Raw genomic sequence first — 21,539 nt, forward strand, 5'->3', positions numbered from 1 at the left:
TAAATTCGCCAGGTATCAAGTGATACCACCACAAGTTTCAACCGGCTATCGATCAAAGAGCCAAACACCAGTTAGTTAGTTCAAGGTCAAGGGTACTTTATTTACACACAATTAGTCATGCAACATAAACACTACTAGTTAACTACACCTATCGACTAAGACAACCTGTACTTAACTTCGGGCACCCGGCTTAGGTCAGAAAACGGTGGCCGTTGTTCGCTTCTGGATGTATCGGGTTCGAAGGAGTAACTGCTGCTCAGCCAGGCTCATCCATCTGGTAGCGAGCGTTGAACTTGGACTTGCTTCTGGTGTTGCTGCAATTGGAGATGGCCGTGACCGGGGTGCCAGGTCCAAGAGAGAGTGAACATATGGCAAACTCGTCTTCTTATACTCGGGGGGGGTTTGCGTTCTTTTGGGCGGTCCTTCGATTTGGGCCTTACTAATTGGGTGATCCCTGATCACTCTGTCCGATTCCTTAGCCAATAAGTGGGCGGGGATCTGGATGGCTGGGCGTGTCCCAAGCGGTCACTGACCCTGTTGTTTGCGTTTCCCTTGAACAGGGAGTGGCGCCAAAATGGCTGGGACTGTCCCGGTTGCTTGAGTACCAGTCCTTTGTTTTGGTGAAGATGGGCCATCAAATGCTAATCGGCCCCATTACAATGCTAATTGGACGGAGTTTCGATACCGTCTGGACTTCTTGCTTACGAATATGCATTTCAGGCTCTGAGCCTGCCTGAGTCTTGCTTGTCCATTTTACCCGCCCGGCTTTGCGAGTTTCTCTGTATCTTGTTGGAAGTGGCCATCCCAGATGGCTACAGAGGACAGAGGTGGAATGATAATAAGGCCTCCAGTCTGCCTGAATGTATGAACTCAGAGACTTGAGGGGGAGTGTTGGGGTAATAGTAATGGTGTAAATACAAGGGGTAAGCTGGGACAATTTGGAAATACATTGAATTGGGGTAAGTGTAGTCTAAACACCTGGTGCATAAGGGGTTAATGTGTGACTGAGTACAGTACACCTACATAATGTTGTAGGAGAAGACATGACCCTACAGTGTAGTTTTGGACAGAGCCGTGTGTAGAAGCTAGCATGGAGCATCTCCTAGCTTGGACCTTTACTCTACCTATGGAGGCAGTTTCTACTAGATCCTGGTGAACCAACTAATACTCTGGCCAAAATGTTATGTTGCTCGGGCAGGCAATTGCCTGACCCAGAAGTGTGTGAAATTGTTGCCATTGTGCACTAGTACAATATTTTGGTTGGGGGCATGGGCACGAGTTGGAAGCGTGCCTGCCAACAATCAAGATGGCAATTAAGGAGCCAATTGAAGGCAATTTTATGTGGTCCATCTGCTAATACGGTTGGCGGGCTGGCCGGTTGTCAAGGCAGCCTTTAGATTTTAGCTGCAACCTTGACTCAGGGTGGGATGAACTGTCCGGGCAGAAATGAAATATAAAACATGTCTTGGGACTGAGCTTTGTGTTTGAATATGCTGCCAAGTTTTTCTTCCATAGTTTTTCCATCGTAATTTATTTTTCAAGGGTCAGCAGCTCCCTGAGACAGCTCGACGGAAGCTGTTCCCTTGAGGGAGCACATTGGAAACACCAACTCTCCCTTTTCTTGGCCTTTCTCCCCTTCCTGGCAATGCTCAGCCTTTCACAGAGTGTGCTTCATGCTGGCTGCTGACTAATTGGCCAGCCAGCATGAAATTGCGCTGTGGCACCAACCGTGGCTGGAGCGTGCTTCACGCTCATTTCCGGGACCGTCGGGTGTGCATTCCTGATGGACAAAAGATTCAAGGCGATGAATACCTTACTAAGATGCACAAAACTATGCCCAACGCTGTACAACACTTTCCTTCCCTCCCTCTTTCACTGTTTCCCTGTCTCCCTGACTGATGCTATAAGAAGACTGTTACAATAGGTCTCAACCGTATCCCACCCCACTCCTTGGCCTCGCAGTGTCATTTAAACAAAGGAGGGCAACATTCTCAAGAGCTATTAGGGATAGGCAACAAATTCTGGTCTAGTAAGAATACATTTTCTAAATGCCACATTGACATTCAAAACGGGTCACATGGAGAATGGCCACTTGGGTGTGGACCCCTAAGAGTGCTGCTGGCACTCTCTAAGCTGCAACCCAGAAAACGCCAACTGTCTGTGAAGTGAGGAAGGGGTGCATAGGCTGGTACCACAAACCCTGTAACTGAAGTTTTTTTTAATCCACAGAAATGTGCACTGCAAACTTTATAAAAGAAGCTTCTGAAAATTAATTGTACATAAATTTATTTTTAGTGAGCATAATTCTACTTATACAAGTCATTTGTGTGATGCACTCGGTCTTCTGAAAGCACCACTGTAGCTGACAAGAGGTCCAACTTTGAGATTAAACATTAATAATCAAAAATCTTTCAGTTCTCGAAGGCTTGAAGTGACAAAACTTGACTAACACTGAGCCTTTAACCAGTTTAAATGTAGACTGTGATGCAGTAGTCCTCTAGTACATTCTACCATGCGGTGATAGGATGTAGGTTTGCACCCATAATTCCTTATGTGCCCAACATATCTTTTCGACACACCTTATAGAGGAGGTGATGAGCTGGATTTAAATGGATCTCCATAGCAGGGTGGAAAAGAGACAAAGTGAGTTAGGTCGGGCATCTCATGTGCAGCTTCTGAGAATTCTTTAGAGGATGCAATTGCTGAATGTCTTGGAGCAGACTGGGAATAATACACTTGGTCTGGGAATAAGCTGTAATATAGAGAAGCCTAGTTAAGGGAAGCAAATAAATAATTAAGTACAAAATATGGCAATCAATTAGGATGATACTGTATAGTTTTACATAGGCACTTCCCCTTTTAAAAACTTACAACCTATAAAGCAAGTTTAATATGAAAACTAGTGTCAAGAGCCAGTTTTTAAAATTGCTTCCTAATCAACACAAGTTGTTGATAATTAAAGCAAGAATGAAGATAACCATCACTGTTTTCATGTGAATTTTGAGGAATGATTGGTATTTTCAAAGTGATGGACCCTAGTAATGGGTAGCTAATGATGTCAGTGTGTTTCAAATGTGCTTTGCAGATGATGAACACAAGGAAAATGTATGCAATGCAAAATTAAATATACTGAAAATGGTCCGAATCACTTTCTTGCTGTTGCTCCTGTCCTTTGCTATTTTATTTCTAAACTTGTGTATTTTCATCTAATATTGTATGTTATATTCATGCAAGAAAGTTCAGGCGGAGCTGAAATTGCTAAAATGTTTCAGTATGCGTAGGTCAAAAATGCCTTTTATAATTATTTGAAAATCTATGTGAAACTGTGTGTTTTATTGGATACATACTGCAGGTGATTTGATGCTTTTGTTTTTAGGATCATGATGTCACACCATGCTGAGTAAACAAGTGTGTAATTTTCTGCTCGGCTAATTGCAAATTCATATGAACTGTCCGGCAGCAGATTTCCAATCTCAATACTGCCTGATTCTACAGAAATCACTCCAAAGTGGTTCTTCTCAGTGCAATAATGAGGCTCCAAGAGTTTGTATTTGAGTTCATATAGTTCATGATGTGCTTCTTCCCCAAGGACCAACCACTTCAACTCCACTGAATTGTGATAAGCAGATGATTCCTTCCGATCAAACAATACAGGCATCTTGGTTCTCAGTACCACTCTGAGTTGCGGTATTTTGTTTGACTTTGCATCACTCATCAAATGATGCTTCACATAAAGTTTGCCAGGTATAAGAACTGATATGAAATTTTTTAATGTATTGAAGAGCTGTCCAAGTCTAGAACATGTCGTGTTCCAGTGTAAAAGAAACAGTGTTACATCTGATATCTTAGCAATGACTTTCAACTCTTCGCGTCCATATTTCAGCTCACTGAGATATTCCCTTAGCAGCAGAAGCTGGATTTTGACTTGAGTCGTCCCTATCTTTTTCATCCTCAGAAATTTACATGGATCAATCAGCTGGTAGAGTACATTGGGCTGAAATAGGTTTTGGTCTCCTAATGTCAAGTGTTTTGGTAATACGTCTACGTAATAAGAGCATTTTTTCAACAGTTCCAGTCTCGTTTCATAGTGCTTCAGGATGTCCGTGTTTAAGTTGTTTCCCAGAAACTGCAGAACTATATTTTTTCTGTCCACATATTTTCTCCAGGCATCACCAAGGATCCCACATTGATTAACTCGTGCAGTTTCTTTCTTCGGCGTGGATTGATCGCTATGCAAAGCCATCATTCTTTTCTTCTACAATACTGATTGGAAGGCAAAATATCAACAGTATAAGTACCCAACTCATCACAAGCAGGTTAATGTTTATTTTAATAAAATATAAGTTCTATTTTGCATTTACTGCCTTCAATATCCAAGCAAACACTGGTAATTTGCCCACAACATATGTAAAGTAAACGTAATGTCACCTTAGTCCCAGATGACCATAAGTTGCTTTGAGGGGGAGAGCTGACTGGTGGTGATTTAACCTGAAGGTTACCACACCTCAGATGAGGGGTGAGGTTGAGAAGGCAGGGCCTTCATGAATAACTTCAGCCAGTACAGGGATTGAACCCACGCTCTGCATCAAGAACCCACTGTCCAGCCAACTGAGCTAAATCAGCTATCCTACTCATGCAACATTTGACTCTGTGTGTGAATGCATCTCTCCCGGTTTCACTTCCCTTGCACTACGGTTGAGAGGGCCCCTGGCCATAACCGTTCAATTAGCACTTCACAGCCTTCCAGACACAACACTGAGTTCAACAATTTCACGCCACAACCTCTACCCCAGATTTTTCGGGCAGCAGCTGATGGGGATGAATCTGCTATTTCCGTGCAAGACATCTTTATCTCTGACTTCCAGCTGTCCTCCTACTGTGACTGTGGCTATTTATCGTATCATGAATAACTTTAGTATTCATTGTGCTTCACACATTCAGATTATGCTGTGAATGTAATTGAACAGAGTAATTCATGACGGAGAAAGGAATGGTTAGATTTTCCTGTGTGCTGTTTCTGGGGAATGCTAAATTTCCAGGTACACTGAGAATGAAAAAGGGGCAGAAACTCATTAGGTAGAATTTACTTCACAGAAACAGGTTGTTCAGCCCAACCAGTCTATGTTGGTGTTTAGACCCCACACAAGCCTCATCCCACCCTGCCTCCATCAACATTTTGTTTTATTACTTTGTTATGTACTATTCTAGTGTTCCTGTAAACCTGTCTATGAAGTCTGCCCCAATGATTCTGTGTTCCACATTCTGTCCCCTCTTTTGGTAAATACGTTTCTCCTGAATTCCCGATTGAGTTTATTACGATGATTTTATATTTATGACCCACTGTTTTTATATGCAGGTTCCAGTTCATGCGATGCTGATTTCTGGTTCTTAATCATTCGTGTGTGACCCTGTGGGTTTTAACTATTCGGCCTCATTAACATTTGATTGGCATGCCGCCCGTTTGATTACATCAAGAACAGGCTACCCACCCACTTACAAAAGTCCATTTGCACCATGAATGAGCCTCTTAGTGAGAGTGTTGCATTCACTTTTTTTCAAGATAAATGCTGTAATTTGTTGAATATGAATACATTCCATTTGTAGGTTCCCAGCTCCGCTCATCGAGGAGAATACCAAAATGCATGGGTAGTGTATTGATTGTGGCAAATAGTATCATTACTGCTGAGGAGAACAGAATCATTTTTTGTAACCTTTACTTGCAATAATCTCTTGGTTGAGGATGCATTGTAAGTTGATCAGTCAAAGGTATCGACATAGCCAGTAATCACTTGAAGTAATCACTAATTATCTGAATGTTTTGTGAAGGGCTACACAGGTTGCTTGTAGTTTGAGTTTGAGGATTGTGTTGGGGGGGGGGGTATAATACATTCCAAAGCCACTGCGATGTGTCCAAACTGAGCTTGGCACTGATTTTTAAAAATATAAATTTAGAGTACGCAATTCATTTTTTCCAATTAAGGGGCAATTTAGTGTGGCCAATCCACCGACCCTGCACATCTTTGGGTTTTGGGAAACGCAAACACGGGGAGAATGTCCACACGGACAGTGTCCCAGATCCAGAGAAGTGTGTCAAGTTCAAGGTCATAAAATCATAGAATTTAGGGCAGCATGGTGGCACAGTGGGTTAGCCTTGCTGCCTCACCACGCCGAGGTCCCAGGTTCGGTCGCGGCTCTGGGTCACTGTCCGTGTGGAGTTTGCACATTCTCCCTGTGTTTGCGTGGATTTTGCACCCACAGCCCAAAGCTGTGCAGGGTAGGTGGATTAGCCACGCTAAATTGCCCCTTAATTGGAAAAAATTAATTGGGTACTCTAAATTTAAAAAAAATAAATCATAGGATTTAAAGTGCAGAAGGAGGTCATTAAGCCCATTGAGTCTGCAATGGCCCTTTGGAAGAGCACCCTACTTTAGCCCACACCTCCACCCTATCCCCATAACCCCACCTACCTTTTGGACACTGAGGGGCAATTTAGCATGGCCAAATCCACCTAACCTGCACATCTTTGGACTGTGGGAGAAAACAGGAGCACCGGAGGAAACCCACCCAGACACGGGGAGATAGTGCAAACTCCACACAGTCACCCAAGCCGGAATTGAACCCAGGACCTTGGACCTGTGAGGCAGCAGTGCAAAGCACTGCGCCACTGTGCCGCCCTGTCACGCCATGTCAGCTGAGAGAATTTTGGAGCAGCATTGTCCTGTGGTATGCAGACTATGCCCAGCTTTGAAATATACTTGTGCTATCCTTGCACTGTCTGTTGTTTTATTAAACTGAAGATAATTTGCATGCAGGCCAGTGCTGAGTTTCAGAATTGCGTGGTGTATTATTTTGTAGAAGGCCATGTAACAGTCGTTAAATTAAAAATTGATTAACTGATTTTGAAAAAATGAATGAAATAAGATTGGAATGAAATGTTTGTTAAAATTAAGACGGTTTCAGTGGGGAAATGGGAGATACCGAAGGACAATTTCTGAGAGGTTGTTCAATGAGTGCCTCTAGCTCCCTCTTGAGGACTGAAGAAATTAATTAATTTAAGAGGTAGCGAGGGAGGGGGGGAGCTGCTCTGCCATTTTCCAATGAAAGTGTTTATGACTAATGTACTATATGATCTCAACTTCAATCCAATTCATTTATAATGATAAAAAAACAGTTCATTCAAAATGATATGGCTGTGCAATAAAAAATAATAAACAGGGGAGAAGCCTCAGTAAAATCAAAGTTTATTATTCGTGAATGAATGATCTTACAACCACTGTGAGGCTGAGCAGGCTGCAAGCTGTCTGGACTCGGGAGAGGCAGAACAAGTAATATTCATTTTAATGAAGGACTAATGTAGTTCAGCAAGGAGGAATCACATAAAACACTTCGAACCAGCATAATTTATGAACTAAAAGAAAGCTGGGATGCTTCGTACAATAGCTGGTTTGGAGAGAGGCCTGGAACAAATAAAGGGTTCACAAAGTTCAAGATGGATACCAATAAGGATGGCCATTTATCCAATTTTATATCATTGCTACAAATCTGTTCACTTGTACCCCCCACATCACATCATCCAAGTTTTTCCCAAATGAATCCAGGGTTTCTGCACCCACCACCAGCAATTGCATTCCATATGCTGATCACTCTCTATGTGATGACCACCAGTTCAGAATTCAAACCTGCATCCTTTGTGATATTGCCCTGGCTGAACTCAAAGTAGTCTGTTAGATCGATTTTATTCTATATCATTTGCTGCCTTAACAAAACTCAATGAGTTCAGCTCTTACACATTTCGGTCTGGAAAACCTAACAATTTCTATTCTTTCCTCACTTCTGAAACTGGAAATGAGTGTTGTTGCTTCTCTTCTCTCCATTTACAGGGCTTGAAAATTTGCTTTGTGGCTTGGCCATCGTAAAAGGGAACAATGCGCAAGAGGCACGTGCACCAGAGTTTGGCTTCTTCTGATTAAATTCCTGATAGAATTTGGTAATCTCTCTGCTGTGTTGATTGCAACTCTGTTAAGTGTACTATGTGCAAGCTCAGGTGGATCTCTTTCAACTTCACCCTGAACTATTGCAATATCACTCAGGGAGTATGTGTGCCAGCTTTTTTTTTTAAATAGTCAAATGCGCAATGCTTTTTGCTTTTGCACAATAACTTTCATCTGCCATTGGTCTGTCCAATGACCTTTCTAACCTCTCAAATTCAGCTGATGACATTTTCCAGGAGTCGCCTCCAGATCTAAGCATTTTTTCATTCAGCAAGCTTCTGAACCCGAGCAGTTATACTATTGTAAATTAGACACAGCGACACCTTACAGCAATAGAGAGCAGATGCAGGGAATTGAAATTTTAAATGAATGATGAGCAGATAAAGCTTTAAAGGCGTAGTGCTGAGCATGCAGCATAAGTGGATTCATAGGATCAAAAGCATTGTCTAAACAAGTTAAGCCCTAAATGGATTAACAAATTAATCAGAAGGGAAAATAAATTGTGCAACTGGCTTATGCAAATCATACAGAGAGAAAAGGGAATGGTTGGGATTTTCCTTTCCCCGGCACTAAGAATGGAAATCCTGATCAGGCAGAGAATCCTGCACAGGGCAAAATTGGGATTTGCGTCGGGTGGCAAACCGGTCGTGAGTCTCCGTGCCCACCCCGCTGCTCATAGCGGGTTTCCCAGCTGCCCAGTCGAGCTTCCAGCCCTGACCTGGCTATACCATGCAAAAACTTCTTATAGCTATTTGCATGTCATTGGAGGGCAGGATGCACCATTCACAAGCCAGGTGGGATACTCCGGCCCCTCAGCTGAGCGTCCAACTGGCATGAAGTGGTGCAAGTATTAAGGAGCGTGACCTGGAGACTTGCAGGCCAAGGGGTGACAAGGTGGCAAGTACCCTCCCAACAATTGCTGCCAGTGTGCCGAGAATGGTCCTTCCTGGGAGGTGGGCATCAGGGAGGCTTGTGCTGGGCTGGAAGGGCTCAGGTTGGGGGTGTTCCTGGGGATGGAGTTCCTTTTGCAGCACTCCCCATCTACAGCCTTTCGTGAATGCGGGGGGGGGGGGGGGGGCCTCTGAGGTGGCGGGGGGGACCTTTTCAGCGATTAGCGTGGTGTGTTGTGCCCTGCCGAAGATCTGGGGCTGTGAGTGGGCGTCAACAGCAAATAGAGATTGAAGCGCCCTTTTTAAAAGGTGTTCCAAACTCAGAAGTGCCGGAACTGTCCGAGAGATTAGGTCCAGCCCTATCAGTTGCAGTGCAGACTCTGGCAAAATACGATTTTGGCAAAAGAAATTCTAAGTGCCATGGGATAGCACGTCTGGGTCGCTCCTTGAACCAGTGCGGCCCAGTTCCGATTCTTGATTCTGGAGCATTTTGACTCCAGAATCAAGAATCCCAGCCAATGGGCAAAGTGCTGACGCCAATGGAGAATTTGTGGACTTTCATATTAGAAAAATCAGCGCCAAACCCGCACCGATTCTGCTACTGGTGAGGGGCTAGCACCAGCACCGTGTGGAGCACCATCGAAACCCATAAAAAACGGTGCGGAATCTCCGGGTCCATGATGGACACTCACAGGGCTGACAAGCTGCAGCCGTGTTTAAACAATACCCCCGTGATCGGTTTTGCTAGAGCGCCCATACAGCTGATCGATCGGCTGGGGCCAGAGGGCACCCAGGGGGTGCCCCGGGGATGTCACCTATACGACCCAGGTTTAAAGTGGGCTGTCAGCGGCATGCGCAGCCGCATGGTCACCGTGCAGCTGCGGTAATGGTGTTGTTTAGCCGTCCATCCCAACCCCACAGCCCACCTCCTGGCCACTCTCCACTTTGCCCCCCAACGCTGACAGAAGCCCCCCGGCCAGCAGCACAGCTGTCGACAAAGTATGGCGGTGCTGGACACCATCCGGTCGCCCTCTCTCTCTCAGCAGCCACCACGCCAGGTTCACAATTTCTGAGAGCACACGTGGACCGCGCCGTCGGGAACTCGGCCCATCGGAGGCGGAGAATTGTGGATGGGCCCACTAATGATATGCGAATGGTATTGCAACTACATATGGCATGCGTCGCATTTACACCGTTTATGGGGAAGCGGTGTATCATGATTCGGCATCAAACTAGCGCATGCCGTGATTTTGGCTTCGGGAGCTATTCTCTGCCCGATCGCACGCCCCGATTTCGCATTCGGCTAATGGAGAATCCCATCCAATGTATCCACTGGGATGAATGTATACACATGCAGCAGAGTAAGGATACCGACAAAGGACTGGATTCTCTGCCCCATGGCGCAGACAACGCAGATCGCAATCGGGCAGAGAATCAGGGATCTGGCAGGAATCGAGGTTCGTGTCCGGCACTGAACTGACCGCTATGCTCCAACCACCCCCCGCTGGCGGTGGTATCAGGGTTCGCGCCCACCCGGCAGCGGAAGGATGTTAATGACCCATTTACATCCATCCAGCGGTGTTAGCACCAGGGGCGCGATTCTCTGCTCCCGCGCCGGTTTGGAGAATCGCCTGGGTCGCCAAATTTTCCCGCGACACCGGTCCGACGCCCTCCCGCGATTCACGGAAGCGGCCAGATCGGCACAATCGCGTTTTGCGCGGCGCGGTCCAGTGAATCGCCCGAGACAGCCAAAATGGCGATTCACCGGTACCCCCGCGATTCTCAGTACCGGATGGGCCAAGCGGCCTGCCCAAAACGGCGGGTTCCCCCCGGCGCCGTCCACACCTCGTCGCTGCCGGCGGGAACAGCGCGGGAACGCTGGGGGGGGGCCTGTGGAGGGGCGAGGGGGGCTCCTGCACCTGCGCCGGCCAACCGGCGCATGCGCAGGTGACGGCAGTTATGCGGCGCCGGCCGCGTCTTGTATGCGGCGCCGCCTCTACGCGGCGCCAATGCCTGCCGCGCGTAAATGACACAGCGCCACTCCTAGCCCATTTTCGGGCCCTGAATTGGTTGGGATAGGGGCCATTTCGTGCCGTCGTGAACCTCGACGGCGTTCACGACGGCGCAATCACTGTCTCCATTTCAGAGAATCGTGCCCCAGATTCCCTGGGTCCTCGTGATTATCCGCTCCTCCTTGCTGGGAATCACGTGGGCGCGGGTCACTACAGGTATCACCAAACATGTACCTGATGTGGTGGTTCCTGCAGTGGGCCAAAGGGGTAACTCCTGAAGGGAGTTGCCCGCAAATTCCACCCGAGGGCTACCCGCCCACAATGCACAATCTGGCCACCCCTTTGTGACTGGAATGCACTTACCTCTCTTTCTGCTCTATCACTGCCCCTATCGAGACTGCTCTGGAGCTTCCAGGCTCGGGTATATTTTCAGTGGGGGGTGTCTGTGAGGGCGTCCCTCTAGTTAGGGGGTCTCCATGGGGGGGTCCCACTAGTTAGGGGGACCTTGTCAGGTGTGGGGGGGTCTCCTTAGTGAGGGAGTCCGTGGGGGAGACAGGTCAGGTCACCCCCATATTTGGGGGAAGGGGGGGCACCCAAAACATCTGAGGGTGGGCTACTGCTTTGTGACGTGGGGGTGGGAGGCTAATTTGCGATGCATAGGAGAGTGGGGGGCTGGTTTGCTGTGGGGGGGGGGTCCGGCCATGGGACTTCGCTATCGGCCTGTCCGCTTAAAACGCCGGCCTGATAGCAAGATTCCCTCGCAAATCCCTCCCATTCCTCATCATGCATAAATTTGCATGGCGAAGGATACTGAATTGTTTCCTGATTTGCATTCCCAGGGGAATGTAAATCAGTCGCAATGTTCCTCCTACGAGCAGTCTCCCAAACGGAGAATCTGCCCCAAAGAATTCATACAAAACAATTAATATCCTGAATAATTACTTTGTCCAAGCATTTGCTATGGAACATTTGAGGAACTTGAGTAGAAATACTGGAATCTAATTTCATTAGTGCACAATCCTTGCCAGAACTGTCAGAATACAAAAGCCTGAGGATAATCCTAAATTGGTTTTAAGGTCTCAACATCATAATTCTGTCAAGGTGTAGGTGCTAACAGTATCCTGTTGTAGTTCACCTTTCAGAGCCGAACCAATTCAACCAAAAGGAATCAACTTAAAGTGGATATTACAACAGTAAAGAGACAATTTGTATTTATGTCCTCAGGACATCCCAAAGTACTTGAAAATCAATTGACTTTTCAAGTGCAATCTCTGTTGTTATATGGGCATTGAATTTGTGTCTCCACTGTCCTGCAAACATTATGGCTGGAACTCTCAGTTTGGGAGACCATGGGCTGAATTCTCCACCTCGAGACGCTGGAAACGCGAATTGTGATCAGGCAGAGATCAGTCGTCCGTCAAAAATCGAGGTCTGCGCCTGGCATCGATATGGTCGCTATGGTCTGGTGCCTCCTTGGCGGCAAAACCAAGTTTTTTTGCCCGCCGTTGGTGGGGGCATGCAAAACCGGCATTTACATGCATTTAAATGTGATTAGCGGTTTGGACACTTCATGCTCCGCCCCTCCACGATGTCCCACTCCTTTCAGGCAGAGTTCTTGTAGGCTCAAATTATTACAAGTGTTTACAAACAGGGACTGGGCGCCATTGCTGTGAGCGGGAGTGGAAGGGTAAAACTATTGAAAACTGTCGGGCTTGCTGGGGGTGGGGGTGGTAGGGGGTGCAGGGGGTCACTGACCGATGCCAGCAGTGGGGAGAGGGTTGCTGCTGAGTCTGTGGACTCGGGGTGTCTCCCTCGGAATCTCCCTCAGACCACCATTGCTGCAGTCTGTTTTTTAAACGCACTCCAAGCTCCTGGCTGCTTAGTGCTGCCTGTGTCGCTTCAATGCTCAAAAGGCCTCTGGTCACCTGGGAGCATACCGAGGCCACCCGTCACAACACCTGCATATGGCAAGCTCAATCAGGAGCCTACCCGGTGTTGGCACTCCTCAGAAGCGCTGCCCCACTGCAGAGGAAGCAGGGGATCAGCAGAGCTCGCCCTAACCAGAAGACACCTCCAATGTGGTCCACTCCCCACACACTCTCATTCCAGACAAGGAGATGGCACCCTGGAGAGCTGTTCCGAGGTTCGCGGACATACAGGACTGGCAGCGCCAGGTGAAAGCGGAACCAGCTCGCTCCAGCTGCACCCCTGTCCCAAGGAGTAGCCCAGGGGCCATTGGGCACCCCAAGGGAGGAACTGATGGGGCCCTTGCCGGTGACTCCCACATGGGTGGTTCTGGAACACCATAGCGCCTCTGAATCCCCCCACCTGCCCTGGCGTATCTGGTGTGCAGTGACCATAACCTGTGACACCCGGAAGACTGCCAAGCCCATACAGGCCCGGTTACTCCAGAGGATGGTCGCCAAAGGGGATCCGGGTCATATTGCAGGATTCACAGCAGGCTGCTTCCACTTCTGATGTATCACCTGGGGAACCACCTAGACGGAGCATCAAGACACATAAGATTAGAAAGGTGGGTATCAGCTAAGTTGGCATGGGTGAAGCACACAGGGTAGTGTTAGGGGCTAGGGCACAATACTTGTATATATCACAATAAACATCTGTTCACTGAACTGCCCCGGCCCTCTATCTGAAGGATGTGAGGGGGAGGCTGGGCTGGATGCAAAGGGTTCCCGGCGGGAGAGGGGAGGGGGTGGCCAGTGGTGTCAAGGCCAGGCTGTGGGGTGTAGGTGTTGGAGGAAGGCACGGGCAGGGCCCCCAGGACAGTCCGACGTTCCCCCATGTGTTGCTCTCGGAGGCGGCAGGGCACTGGGCCAGAGGTGTAGGGGTGCCATGCAGTGGCCTAGCCATGAGTGACCCATCACTGCTCACCACCCCAATAACCAACTGGTGCCCCCCCCACCCACCACCACCACAGACCCCATCCCCACCACCACCACCCTGAAGGTCTGTGGGTCCATATGATGGAATGGCCAACAAAAGCAGGCATTAGAAAATTTAGTGATCTCTTTAGATGAAAAGAAAGCTTTTGACTTGGTGGAATGGAATCATTTATTTTATGCACTGCAGAACATTGGGAGTGGAATTTCTGGAGTGGATACACGTGCTGTATAAAAGTCCACTGGCGGCTGTTCTTACTAGTGGTTACAGATCTGACAATTTTAGTCTACAGCGAGAGATTTGGCAGGGTTGCCCATTATCCCCCCGATTGTTCACAATAGCTATTGAACATCTAGTGGAGGGGAGCTGACACGAACTTTCAGTATTTGGCTATTCAGTGGAGCAAAGCAACATAACATTACACGATAAGCAGATGATGTGTTGCTATTTGTATCTAAGTGACACACTTCTGTCCCCGCTATTGTTGCTGTGGTGGGTGGATTTAGCCTTTTTTCGGGATGTAAAATCCATTTGACCAAGTCTGAGATAATGCCTCTGGCAAGGCTTAGAGGGAGACCGCCCTCATTTGCTAATTTACCAATTAGATGGTGTCTCTTTCAGTGGGCAAGTTCCCGGAGGGTCATGTGACCCAATTGGCCAATAGGGCTGGAGCGTGTGAACCCTGGGGCAGAGTGCGGGTTTCCCAGTTATAATAATAATCTTTACTGTCACAAGTAGGCTTACATTAACACTGCAATGAAGTTGTTGTGAAAAGCCCGTAGTCGCCACATTCCAGCACCTGTTCGGGTACACGGAGGGAGAATTCAAAATGTCCAAATTACCTAACAGCACGTCTTTCGGGACTTGGGGGAGGAAACCGGAGCCCCGGAGGAAACCCACGGGGAGAACATGCAGACTCCGCACAGACAGTGACCCAAGCTGGGATTCGAACCTGGGACCCTGGTGCTGTGAAGCAACAGTGATAACCACTGCGCTACCATGCTTCCCATCTAGTTAGGAGTTTGGAGTTTTAGAACATAGTAGCTTTTATCGCACTCAATGTATATACTTTCTTACTTTAATAAACCATTCATTCATAATCTACCTGGTGGTTGCTCATTTGTCAGGATACTATGGTGACGAGGATCAACTAGAGTGCCTTCCAGCTATCACAGAAATCAGGAGAGCAGACCTTGTGTGACAGCCTTTCCTTCAAAGCAAACTCACCCAGTGGTCTTTGAGTGACAAAATGCTCCTTTTTGACAAGCCAGAACAATTCGGTCCTATTATGGAGAAATCAGGGCTGTGTGCCGAATGCTTCCGTTATTTTTACAAGGCTAATGAAATTGTGGGGAAGGAAAAACATCAATTAATCCTACTAAGGGCCTGCAGGACTCCCGCTTATAAACTGATTCGGAGTCTGACATCTCCAGATGCACCTGACTCCAATACTTTTGAGGAGCTGGTGGATTTAGTCAAGGGACATTATCACCCGAAGCCCACGATAACAATGCAGCTTTGCAAATCGAATTCGACGGCAAGGGCCCCAGGGGAGATGTTTGCAGCCTTCGTGGCATGCCTAAACCAAACGGCTGAACAATGCGAGTTTGGGACTGCACTCAGTGACATGTTGAGAGACAGGCTGGTCTGTGGTGCTAACATCATGACCATACAAAAAGAATTGCTAGCAGAGGCAGAGTTTTCCTTAAAGAAGGCATTAGAGGTGGCCCAGGCTCTGGAAAATACTGAGAGGGGGCGATGGATTTGCAGAGCTTGCAAGCAGGGGACTCATGTGCCAGAGATGGCAGTGTAGAGACCATTGAGCAAAGCGGCTCGGAGCAAATGAGAGTACTGAGTTATAGGAAATTTGGTCGCAGACCAGGGGCTATAATAAATGCTACCAGTGTGGGTATATCACCCCCAGGAGAGATGTAAATTCAGGGAAGCTACATGTTATGTCTAAAATAGGAGGAGGCACATTCGGAAGAAATGCAAGGTTAGGCAGAGCCCACAGGAGGCCATCATAAAAAAACTCCGACTCCTCTACACATTGTTGCGAAAAACCCTGAGCATGAATCTGAAGAATATAGTTTAAACAGCATTAAATTGGGCAAGACACCACCAATTATGATTGTGTTGATAGTAAATAGAAGTGAGGTGGATATGGTGGACTCTGCTACAGTGGTAGTGAACAAAGGGATCGCTAGCTGCAAGGTGGGGTCCAGACACTGAAGTCAAAAAGCACATCTACGAGGCCTGCCACATGTACTGGGGAAACGATAAGAATCCTTGGAAAGACTACACCGCCCATAAGCTAGAGGAACCAGTCTGGTCAACTGCCCCGAATAGTAGTTGGGGGGGGGGGGGCGGGCGGATATGGGGGAGCGGAGTGTCAAAGACCAAGTCTGATGGGTCAAGATTGACTTTGGCAAATTAAATTAATTTGCTGAAAAATCTTCCAAATTAATGAAGGTCTTCATAACGTCTTTAAAAGAATCAGGACGTTTTCCAAGACGGGTTAGACAAGATACAGGGCCTAAAAGGAAAGATTTACATGGATCTGGAAGCCACACTCATATGTTTCAGAGCCTGATCTGTCCCCTATGCCTGAAATGAGAAGGTTGAATCTGAACTCAAACAATGAGAAGAATGAGGTATCATCAAACCTGTACAGCTTCTGGAGTGGGTGGCTCCAATCGTGCCAGTGGTGAAAACAGATAGAACCATTAACATATGAGAGGACTATAAACTAACTGTGAATCTGACAGCCAGATAGGACCAGAACCCAATACCAAGAATTGAAGACTTATACGCTAAATTAGCAGGATGTTTAACTTACACCAAACTTGATATGAATCATATGCACCAACAATTAGAGTAAGATGGAACTTCTAGGGAATTTGTTGCCATAAACTGGCTTATGCCAGTATACCCAGCTATCCTTTGGAGTTACATCTGCCTGTGCGATAGTCCAATGCACAATGGAATGTTTACTACAGGACCTACCCAAGGTGATTGTCCATCTAGGTGATGTACGGATTACAGGAGCAACCAAAGAGGAGCACCTAGAACATCTTGAAGAAGTCTTAAAAAAATTTAAGAAGGCCAGAGTAAGGCTGAAAAGAGAAAACTGTATGTTCCAGGCTCATGAAGAGATCGACTTAGGATTCAGGGAAGGTGCCAAAGGGCTCCATCCTATGGAGGACAAGATCAAAGCAATGTAAGATGCACCGACCCCCAAAAATTCATCGGAATTTAAATTCTTTTTAGGAATGGCGAATTAGGGGGCAGCACGGTGGCACAGTGATTAGTGCTGCTGCCTCACGAAGCCGAGGTCCCAGGTTTGATCCCGGCTCTGGGTCACTGTCCATGTTGAGTTTGCACATTTTCCACATGTTTGCGTGGGTTTCGCCCCCACAACCTAAAAGATGTGCAGGGTAGGTGGATTGGCCACGCTAAATTTCCCCTTAATTGGAAAAAAATGAATTGGGCACTCTAAATTTATTTTAAAAAACAAAAAAAAGGAATGGTGAATTATTATGACAGATTTATTCCTAATCTCTCCACAATGTTGGCACCCTTATATATGCTCCTCAAGAAGCACCAGAGTGGCATTGGAAAGAGCATCAGAAAGAAGCCTTTGAACTGGTTATCCAGTCATCCAGTCTCTTAGTTCATTTTTATCCGTCAAAAGAGATAATTCGGCGATGCGTCCCCTTGCGTAAAGTGGATGGTTTTGACCCACAAGATGGAAGATGGTGCAGAAAGGCTTATTGCCGACACCTCAAGGACTTTGACCAGTGTTGAACAAGCTTACTCTCAAATTGTAAAGGAGAGACTAGCCATAATATTCATCGTCATGAAGTTCCATCAATATACCTATAGACGACATTTCATAGTCGTTACCGACCACAACCCCCTGTTGGGGTTATTTAGGATTGCTAAGACCATTCGCCCCATAACTTCAGCTCGGGCTTAATGCTGGGCTTTATTGTTAGCAGCCTACAAGTACACGCTTAAACATAGGCCGGGTACACACATTTCGAACGCGGACACTATGAGCTGCCTTCCCCTACCTCAGAGTCTATGGCCTCCACTAGTATCACAGGACATCATTCTTGCTTCGCACTTCCTTGATACATTGCCAAAGTCGGTAAGGCAGGTCAAGCTTTGGACCCAAAAGGATCCTTTATTACCTCGAGCAAGCCCATGATCCTTCAGTGCTGGCATTATGATAACAGACAATTTAAGTCATGAAAATGGTGCGTTATCATGGGAAGAAAGGGTGGTCGTTCTCACCCCCGCTCGGAAGCTATTGTCACGGGAGTGATACGCACTCCCATCCTCGGATGACAAAGGTGAAGATACTCGCACGCAGTTATTTGTGGTGGCCCGGGATGGGTATTGATACAGAGAATCTGGTCAAACAATGCGACCAGTGTGAAATGCAGTCATCCACAGCCCTCATGCACCCTTGGAAGGTTATTCCTGAAGGCCCTGCCTTCTCAACCTTTCCCCTCACCTGAGGCGTGCTGATCTTCAGATTAAATCACCACCAGTCATCTCTCCCCTTCAAAGGGGAAAGCAGCCAATGGTCATCTGGTGGCGACTATACCTTTACCTTTCCTTATCTGCACTCTTGGGAGTGGCCACGACGATCCTGGGTGAGGCTACACGCCCCGACTTTGTGGGTCCATTTATGGACTTGATGTTCTTGTTTGTTGTAGATGCTAACTCCAAGTGGTTAGAAATACTCAAAAGGAGATCCGCGATCACATCAGCAACAGTAGAGAGATTACGACAGGCACTTGCCTCCCCCAGGTTACCAGAGGTTCAGATCTCAGATAATGGAGCTGCTATTATGAGTAAAGAATGTGAACATTTTATGAGAACCAACGGTGTTCAACGGATTCAAACTGCTCCCTACCAACCTGTACTAGCTGAGAGAGCCGCCCAAACATTCAAGACTGCCATGAAGACATAGTCACCTTTACTTCTCCGACTGGTCCGGTTCCTGCTCATCTATCGAACTACGCCTCATGTCACCACATAGTTACTAATGGGCAGACTCATTAGAACACAACTGGATCTTACGTTTCCGAATTTGGCGGGGAGCATGGAAGCTAAACAGGGTGCAGAGAAAAACACCATGACTCAAAGGAACTGAAAGAATGTTTGACATGGACAGTTTGGATCGCGGGAACGGTCATGGCAAAAACAGGTTCAGTGTCCTACAAGGTAGATGTTCAAGGGTGAAGGTTAAAAAAACACCTGGACTATGTGAGGAGAAGAGAACCACACAAGAACCAGTGTGACAACTTGACCCTAGTAAGAATGAAAGTGATGGTGTAGCAAACTACCCCAAGGATGAACCCAGTAACCTTCCAGGGGGAACTGAGGAAACTACCTGTACGAAGGCACCTTCACAAAATGAGGGTCAACCTGTTGAGGTTCAAATCAAAGTTACCTCTACTGTTGAAGCACACGTTAGTGAATTGTGTCGCTCTCAAACAATTAAGAAACTCCCTGACCAACTTACCTTATAAGAGACTGCTTTGAGAGACACCTGTATATTTTTGCGCACAGTCCCTTTGTTAATTGAAGAATGTTAATCAGGAGCGTAAATGGGGCCAGAGCACGCGAACCCCGGGTGGGGGGGGGGGATGGAGCGTGTGTTTCCCAGTCAGTTAGGAGTTTGGAGTCTTGGAACATGGTATCTTTTGTCTCACTCTTTACATTCTAACTACTTTATTAAACCGTTCATTTGTTAATTTACCAGATGGTCATCTATCTGTCAGGATATTGTCAGAGGCGGCACGGTGGCAAAGTGGTTAGCACTGCTGCCTCACAGCTCCAGGGACCTGGTTTCAATTCCGGCCTTGGGTGACTGTCTGAGCGGTGTTTGCACTTTCTCCTGTGTCTGCGTGGGTTTCCTCTAGGTGCTCCGGTTTCCTCCCACAGTCCAAAGATGAGCAGGATAGGAGGATTGGCCATGCTAAATTACCCTTTAGTGTCCAAAAGGTTAGGTGGGGTTACTGGGTTACGAGGGTAGGGTAGGACGTGGGCTTAAGCAGGGTGTTCTTTCCAAGGTCTGGAGGACCGAATGGCCAATGGGCCGAATGGCCTCTTTCTGCATTGTAAATTCCATGATTCTATGATTCTACAGATGGTCCCCCTCAGCGTTTACGTATTTGGGTACTTTTGTTACTCCCTCTTTGTATGGGGCAAACATCCCCCCCCCGCTCCTCGCCCTTACTTGTGTCTATCAAGTGGGACCTGCATCATTGGTCCTCCTTACCGATATTGTGGCTGGGTAGGATAGCACTGAGTAAAATAAATGTGCTGCCTAGATTATTATATCCTTTACAGATGCTGGCAATCTTGATTTCTGCCAAGGTCCTAAAGGAAATTAATGGGGTGCTCAGTTCTTTTGTATGGAACAAAAAGAAACCTCACTTAAAACTGGTCAAACTGCAGCTTTCCAGTTCAAAGGGGGGGGTCAGGGGTGCCAAATATTAAAATGTATGAGTTTGCCTCTCATTTTAGATTCAAACAGGAATGGGTCAGAGAGGAACCTTCCTCCATTTGGCTTAATGTTGAAGCTGGTCAGACTGTGTACTCAGAATCACAGAAAAATACAGCGCAGAAAAGACCCTTCGGCCCATCGAATCTGCACCATCACATGAAAGGCACCTGATCTGCCAATCCTAATCCTATTTGCCAGCACTTGGCACAAGGCCTCAAATGTTAAGACATGCCACGTACTCACCCAGGTTCTTTTTAAAGGATGGGAGGCAACCCGCCTCTCCCACCCTTCCAGGCACTGTGTTCCAGACCGTCACCACCCTCTGGGCAAAAAGGTTTTCCCTTAAATCCCCCCAGAACCTCCCGCCCCTCACCTTGAATTTGTGTCCTCTTGTAACCGATCCTTCAAGGGGAACAGCTGTTCCCTATTTACCCTGTCGATGCCCCTCATAATCTTGTGCACCTCGATCAGGTCACACCTCAGTCGACTCTGCTCCAGCGAAAACAACCCAAGCCTATCCAACCTCTCTTCTTAACTAAAATGTTCCATCCCAGGCAACATCCTAGTGTAATGCTTCTGCACCCACTCCAGTGCAATGACATGCTTCCTACAATGTGGCAATCAGAACTGCACACAGCACTGCAGCTGTTATCTCAACCAAAGTTCCACACAACTCCAACATGACGTCCTTGCTTTTGTAATCGATGCCACAATTGATAAAAGCAAGTGTACCATATGCTTTTTTCACCACCCTATTAACCTGCCCTTCTGTCTTCAGAGATCTATGTACGAACATGCCAAGGTCTCGTTTGGGCGGGATTCACTCCGAACCCCACTGGGTCGGAGAATTGCTGGGGTGCAGCGTGAATCCCGCCCCCGCCGGCTGCCGAATTCTCCGGCGCTGGGGATTTGGCGGGGGCGGGAATCGAGCCGCGCCAGTCGGTGGCCGCTCGCAGCGCCCCCCCCCCCGGCGATTCTGTGGCCCGCGATGGGCCGAGTGGCCGCCCGTTTTCAGCCAGTCCCGCCGTCGTATGTTACGACAGGTACTTACCGGCGGGACCTGGCTCCGTTGGCGGCCTATAGGGTCCTCGGGTGGGCGCGGGGGGGGATCTGGCCCCGTGGAGTACCACCATGGTGGCTGTGCCCGCGATCAGGGCCCACTGATCTGCGGGTGGGCCTGTGCCGTGGGTGCACTCTATCCATCCAGCAGAGGGCAGTA

General features: G+C 47.5%; 1 protein-coding gene across 1 annotated transcript in view; it reads right to left on the reverse strand.

Moving 5' to 3' along the window:
• Positions 1 to 2,285: 2,285 nt before the first annotated feature.
• LOC140428823 (fibronectin type III domain-containing protein 11-like) overlaps positions 2,286 to 21,539 on the reverse strand; it is a 39,619-nt gene continuing 20,365 nt past the window's right edge. Inside the window, exon 2 of the mRNA XM_072515497.1 lies at positions 2,286 to 4,263. Within this exon, the coding sequence (XP_072371598.1) occupies positions 3,314 to 4,246 (933 nt within the window). The 5' untranslated portion in view covers positions 4,247 to 4,263 and the 3' untranslated portion in view covers positions 2,286 to 3,313. The remainder of the gene's footprint in view (positions 4,264 to 21,539) is intronic.

This window comes from Scyliorhinus torazame, chromosome 8, assembly GCF_047496885.1.
Source record: "Scyliorhinus torazame isolate Kashiwa2021f chromosome 8, sScyTor2.1, whole genome shotgun sequence".
In the NCBI taxonomy this organism is placed as follows: domain Eukaryota; kingdom Metazoa; phylum Chordata; class Chondrichthyes; order Carcharhiniformes; family Scyliorhinidae; genus Scyliorhinus; species Scyliorhinus torazame.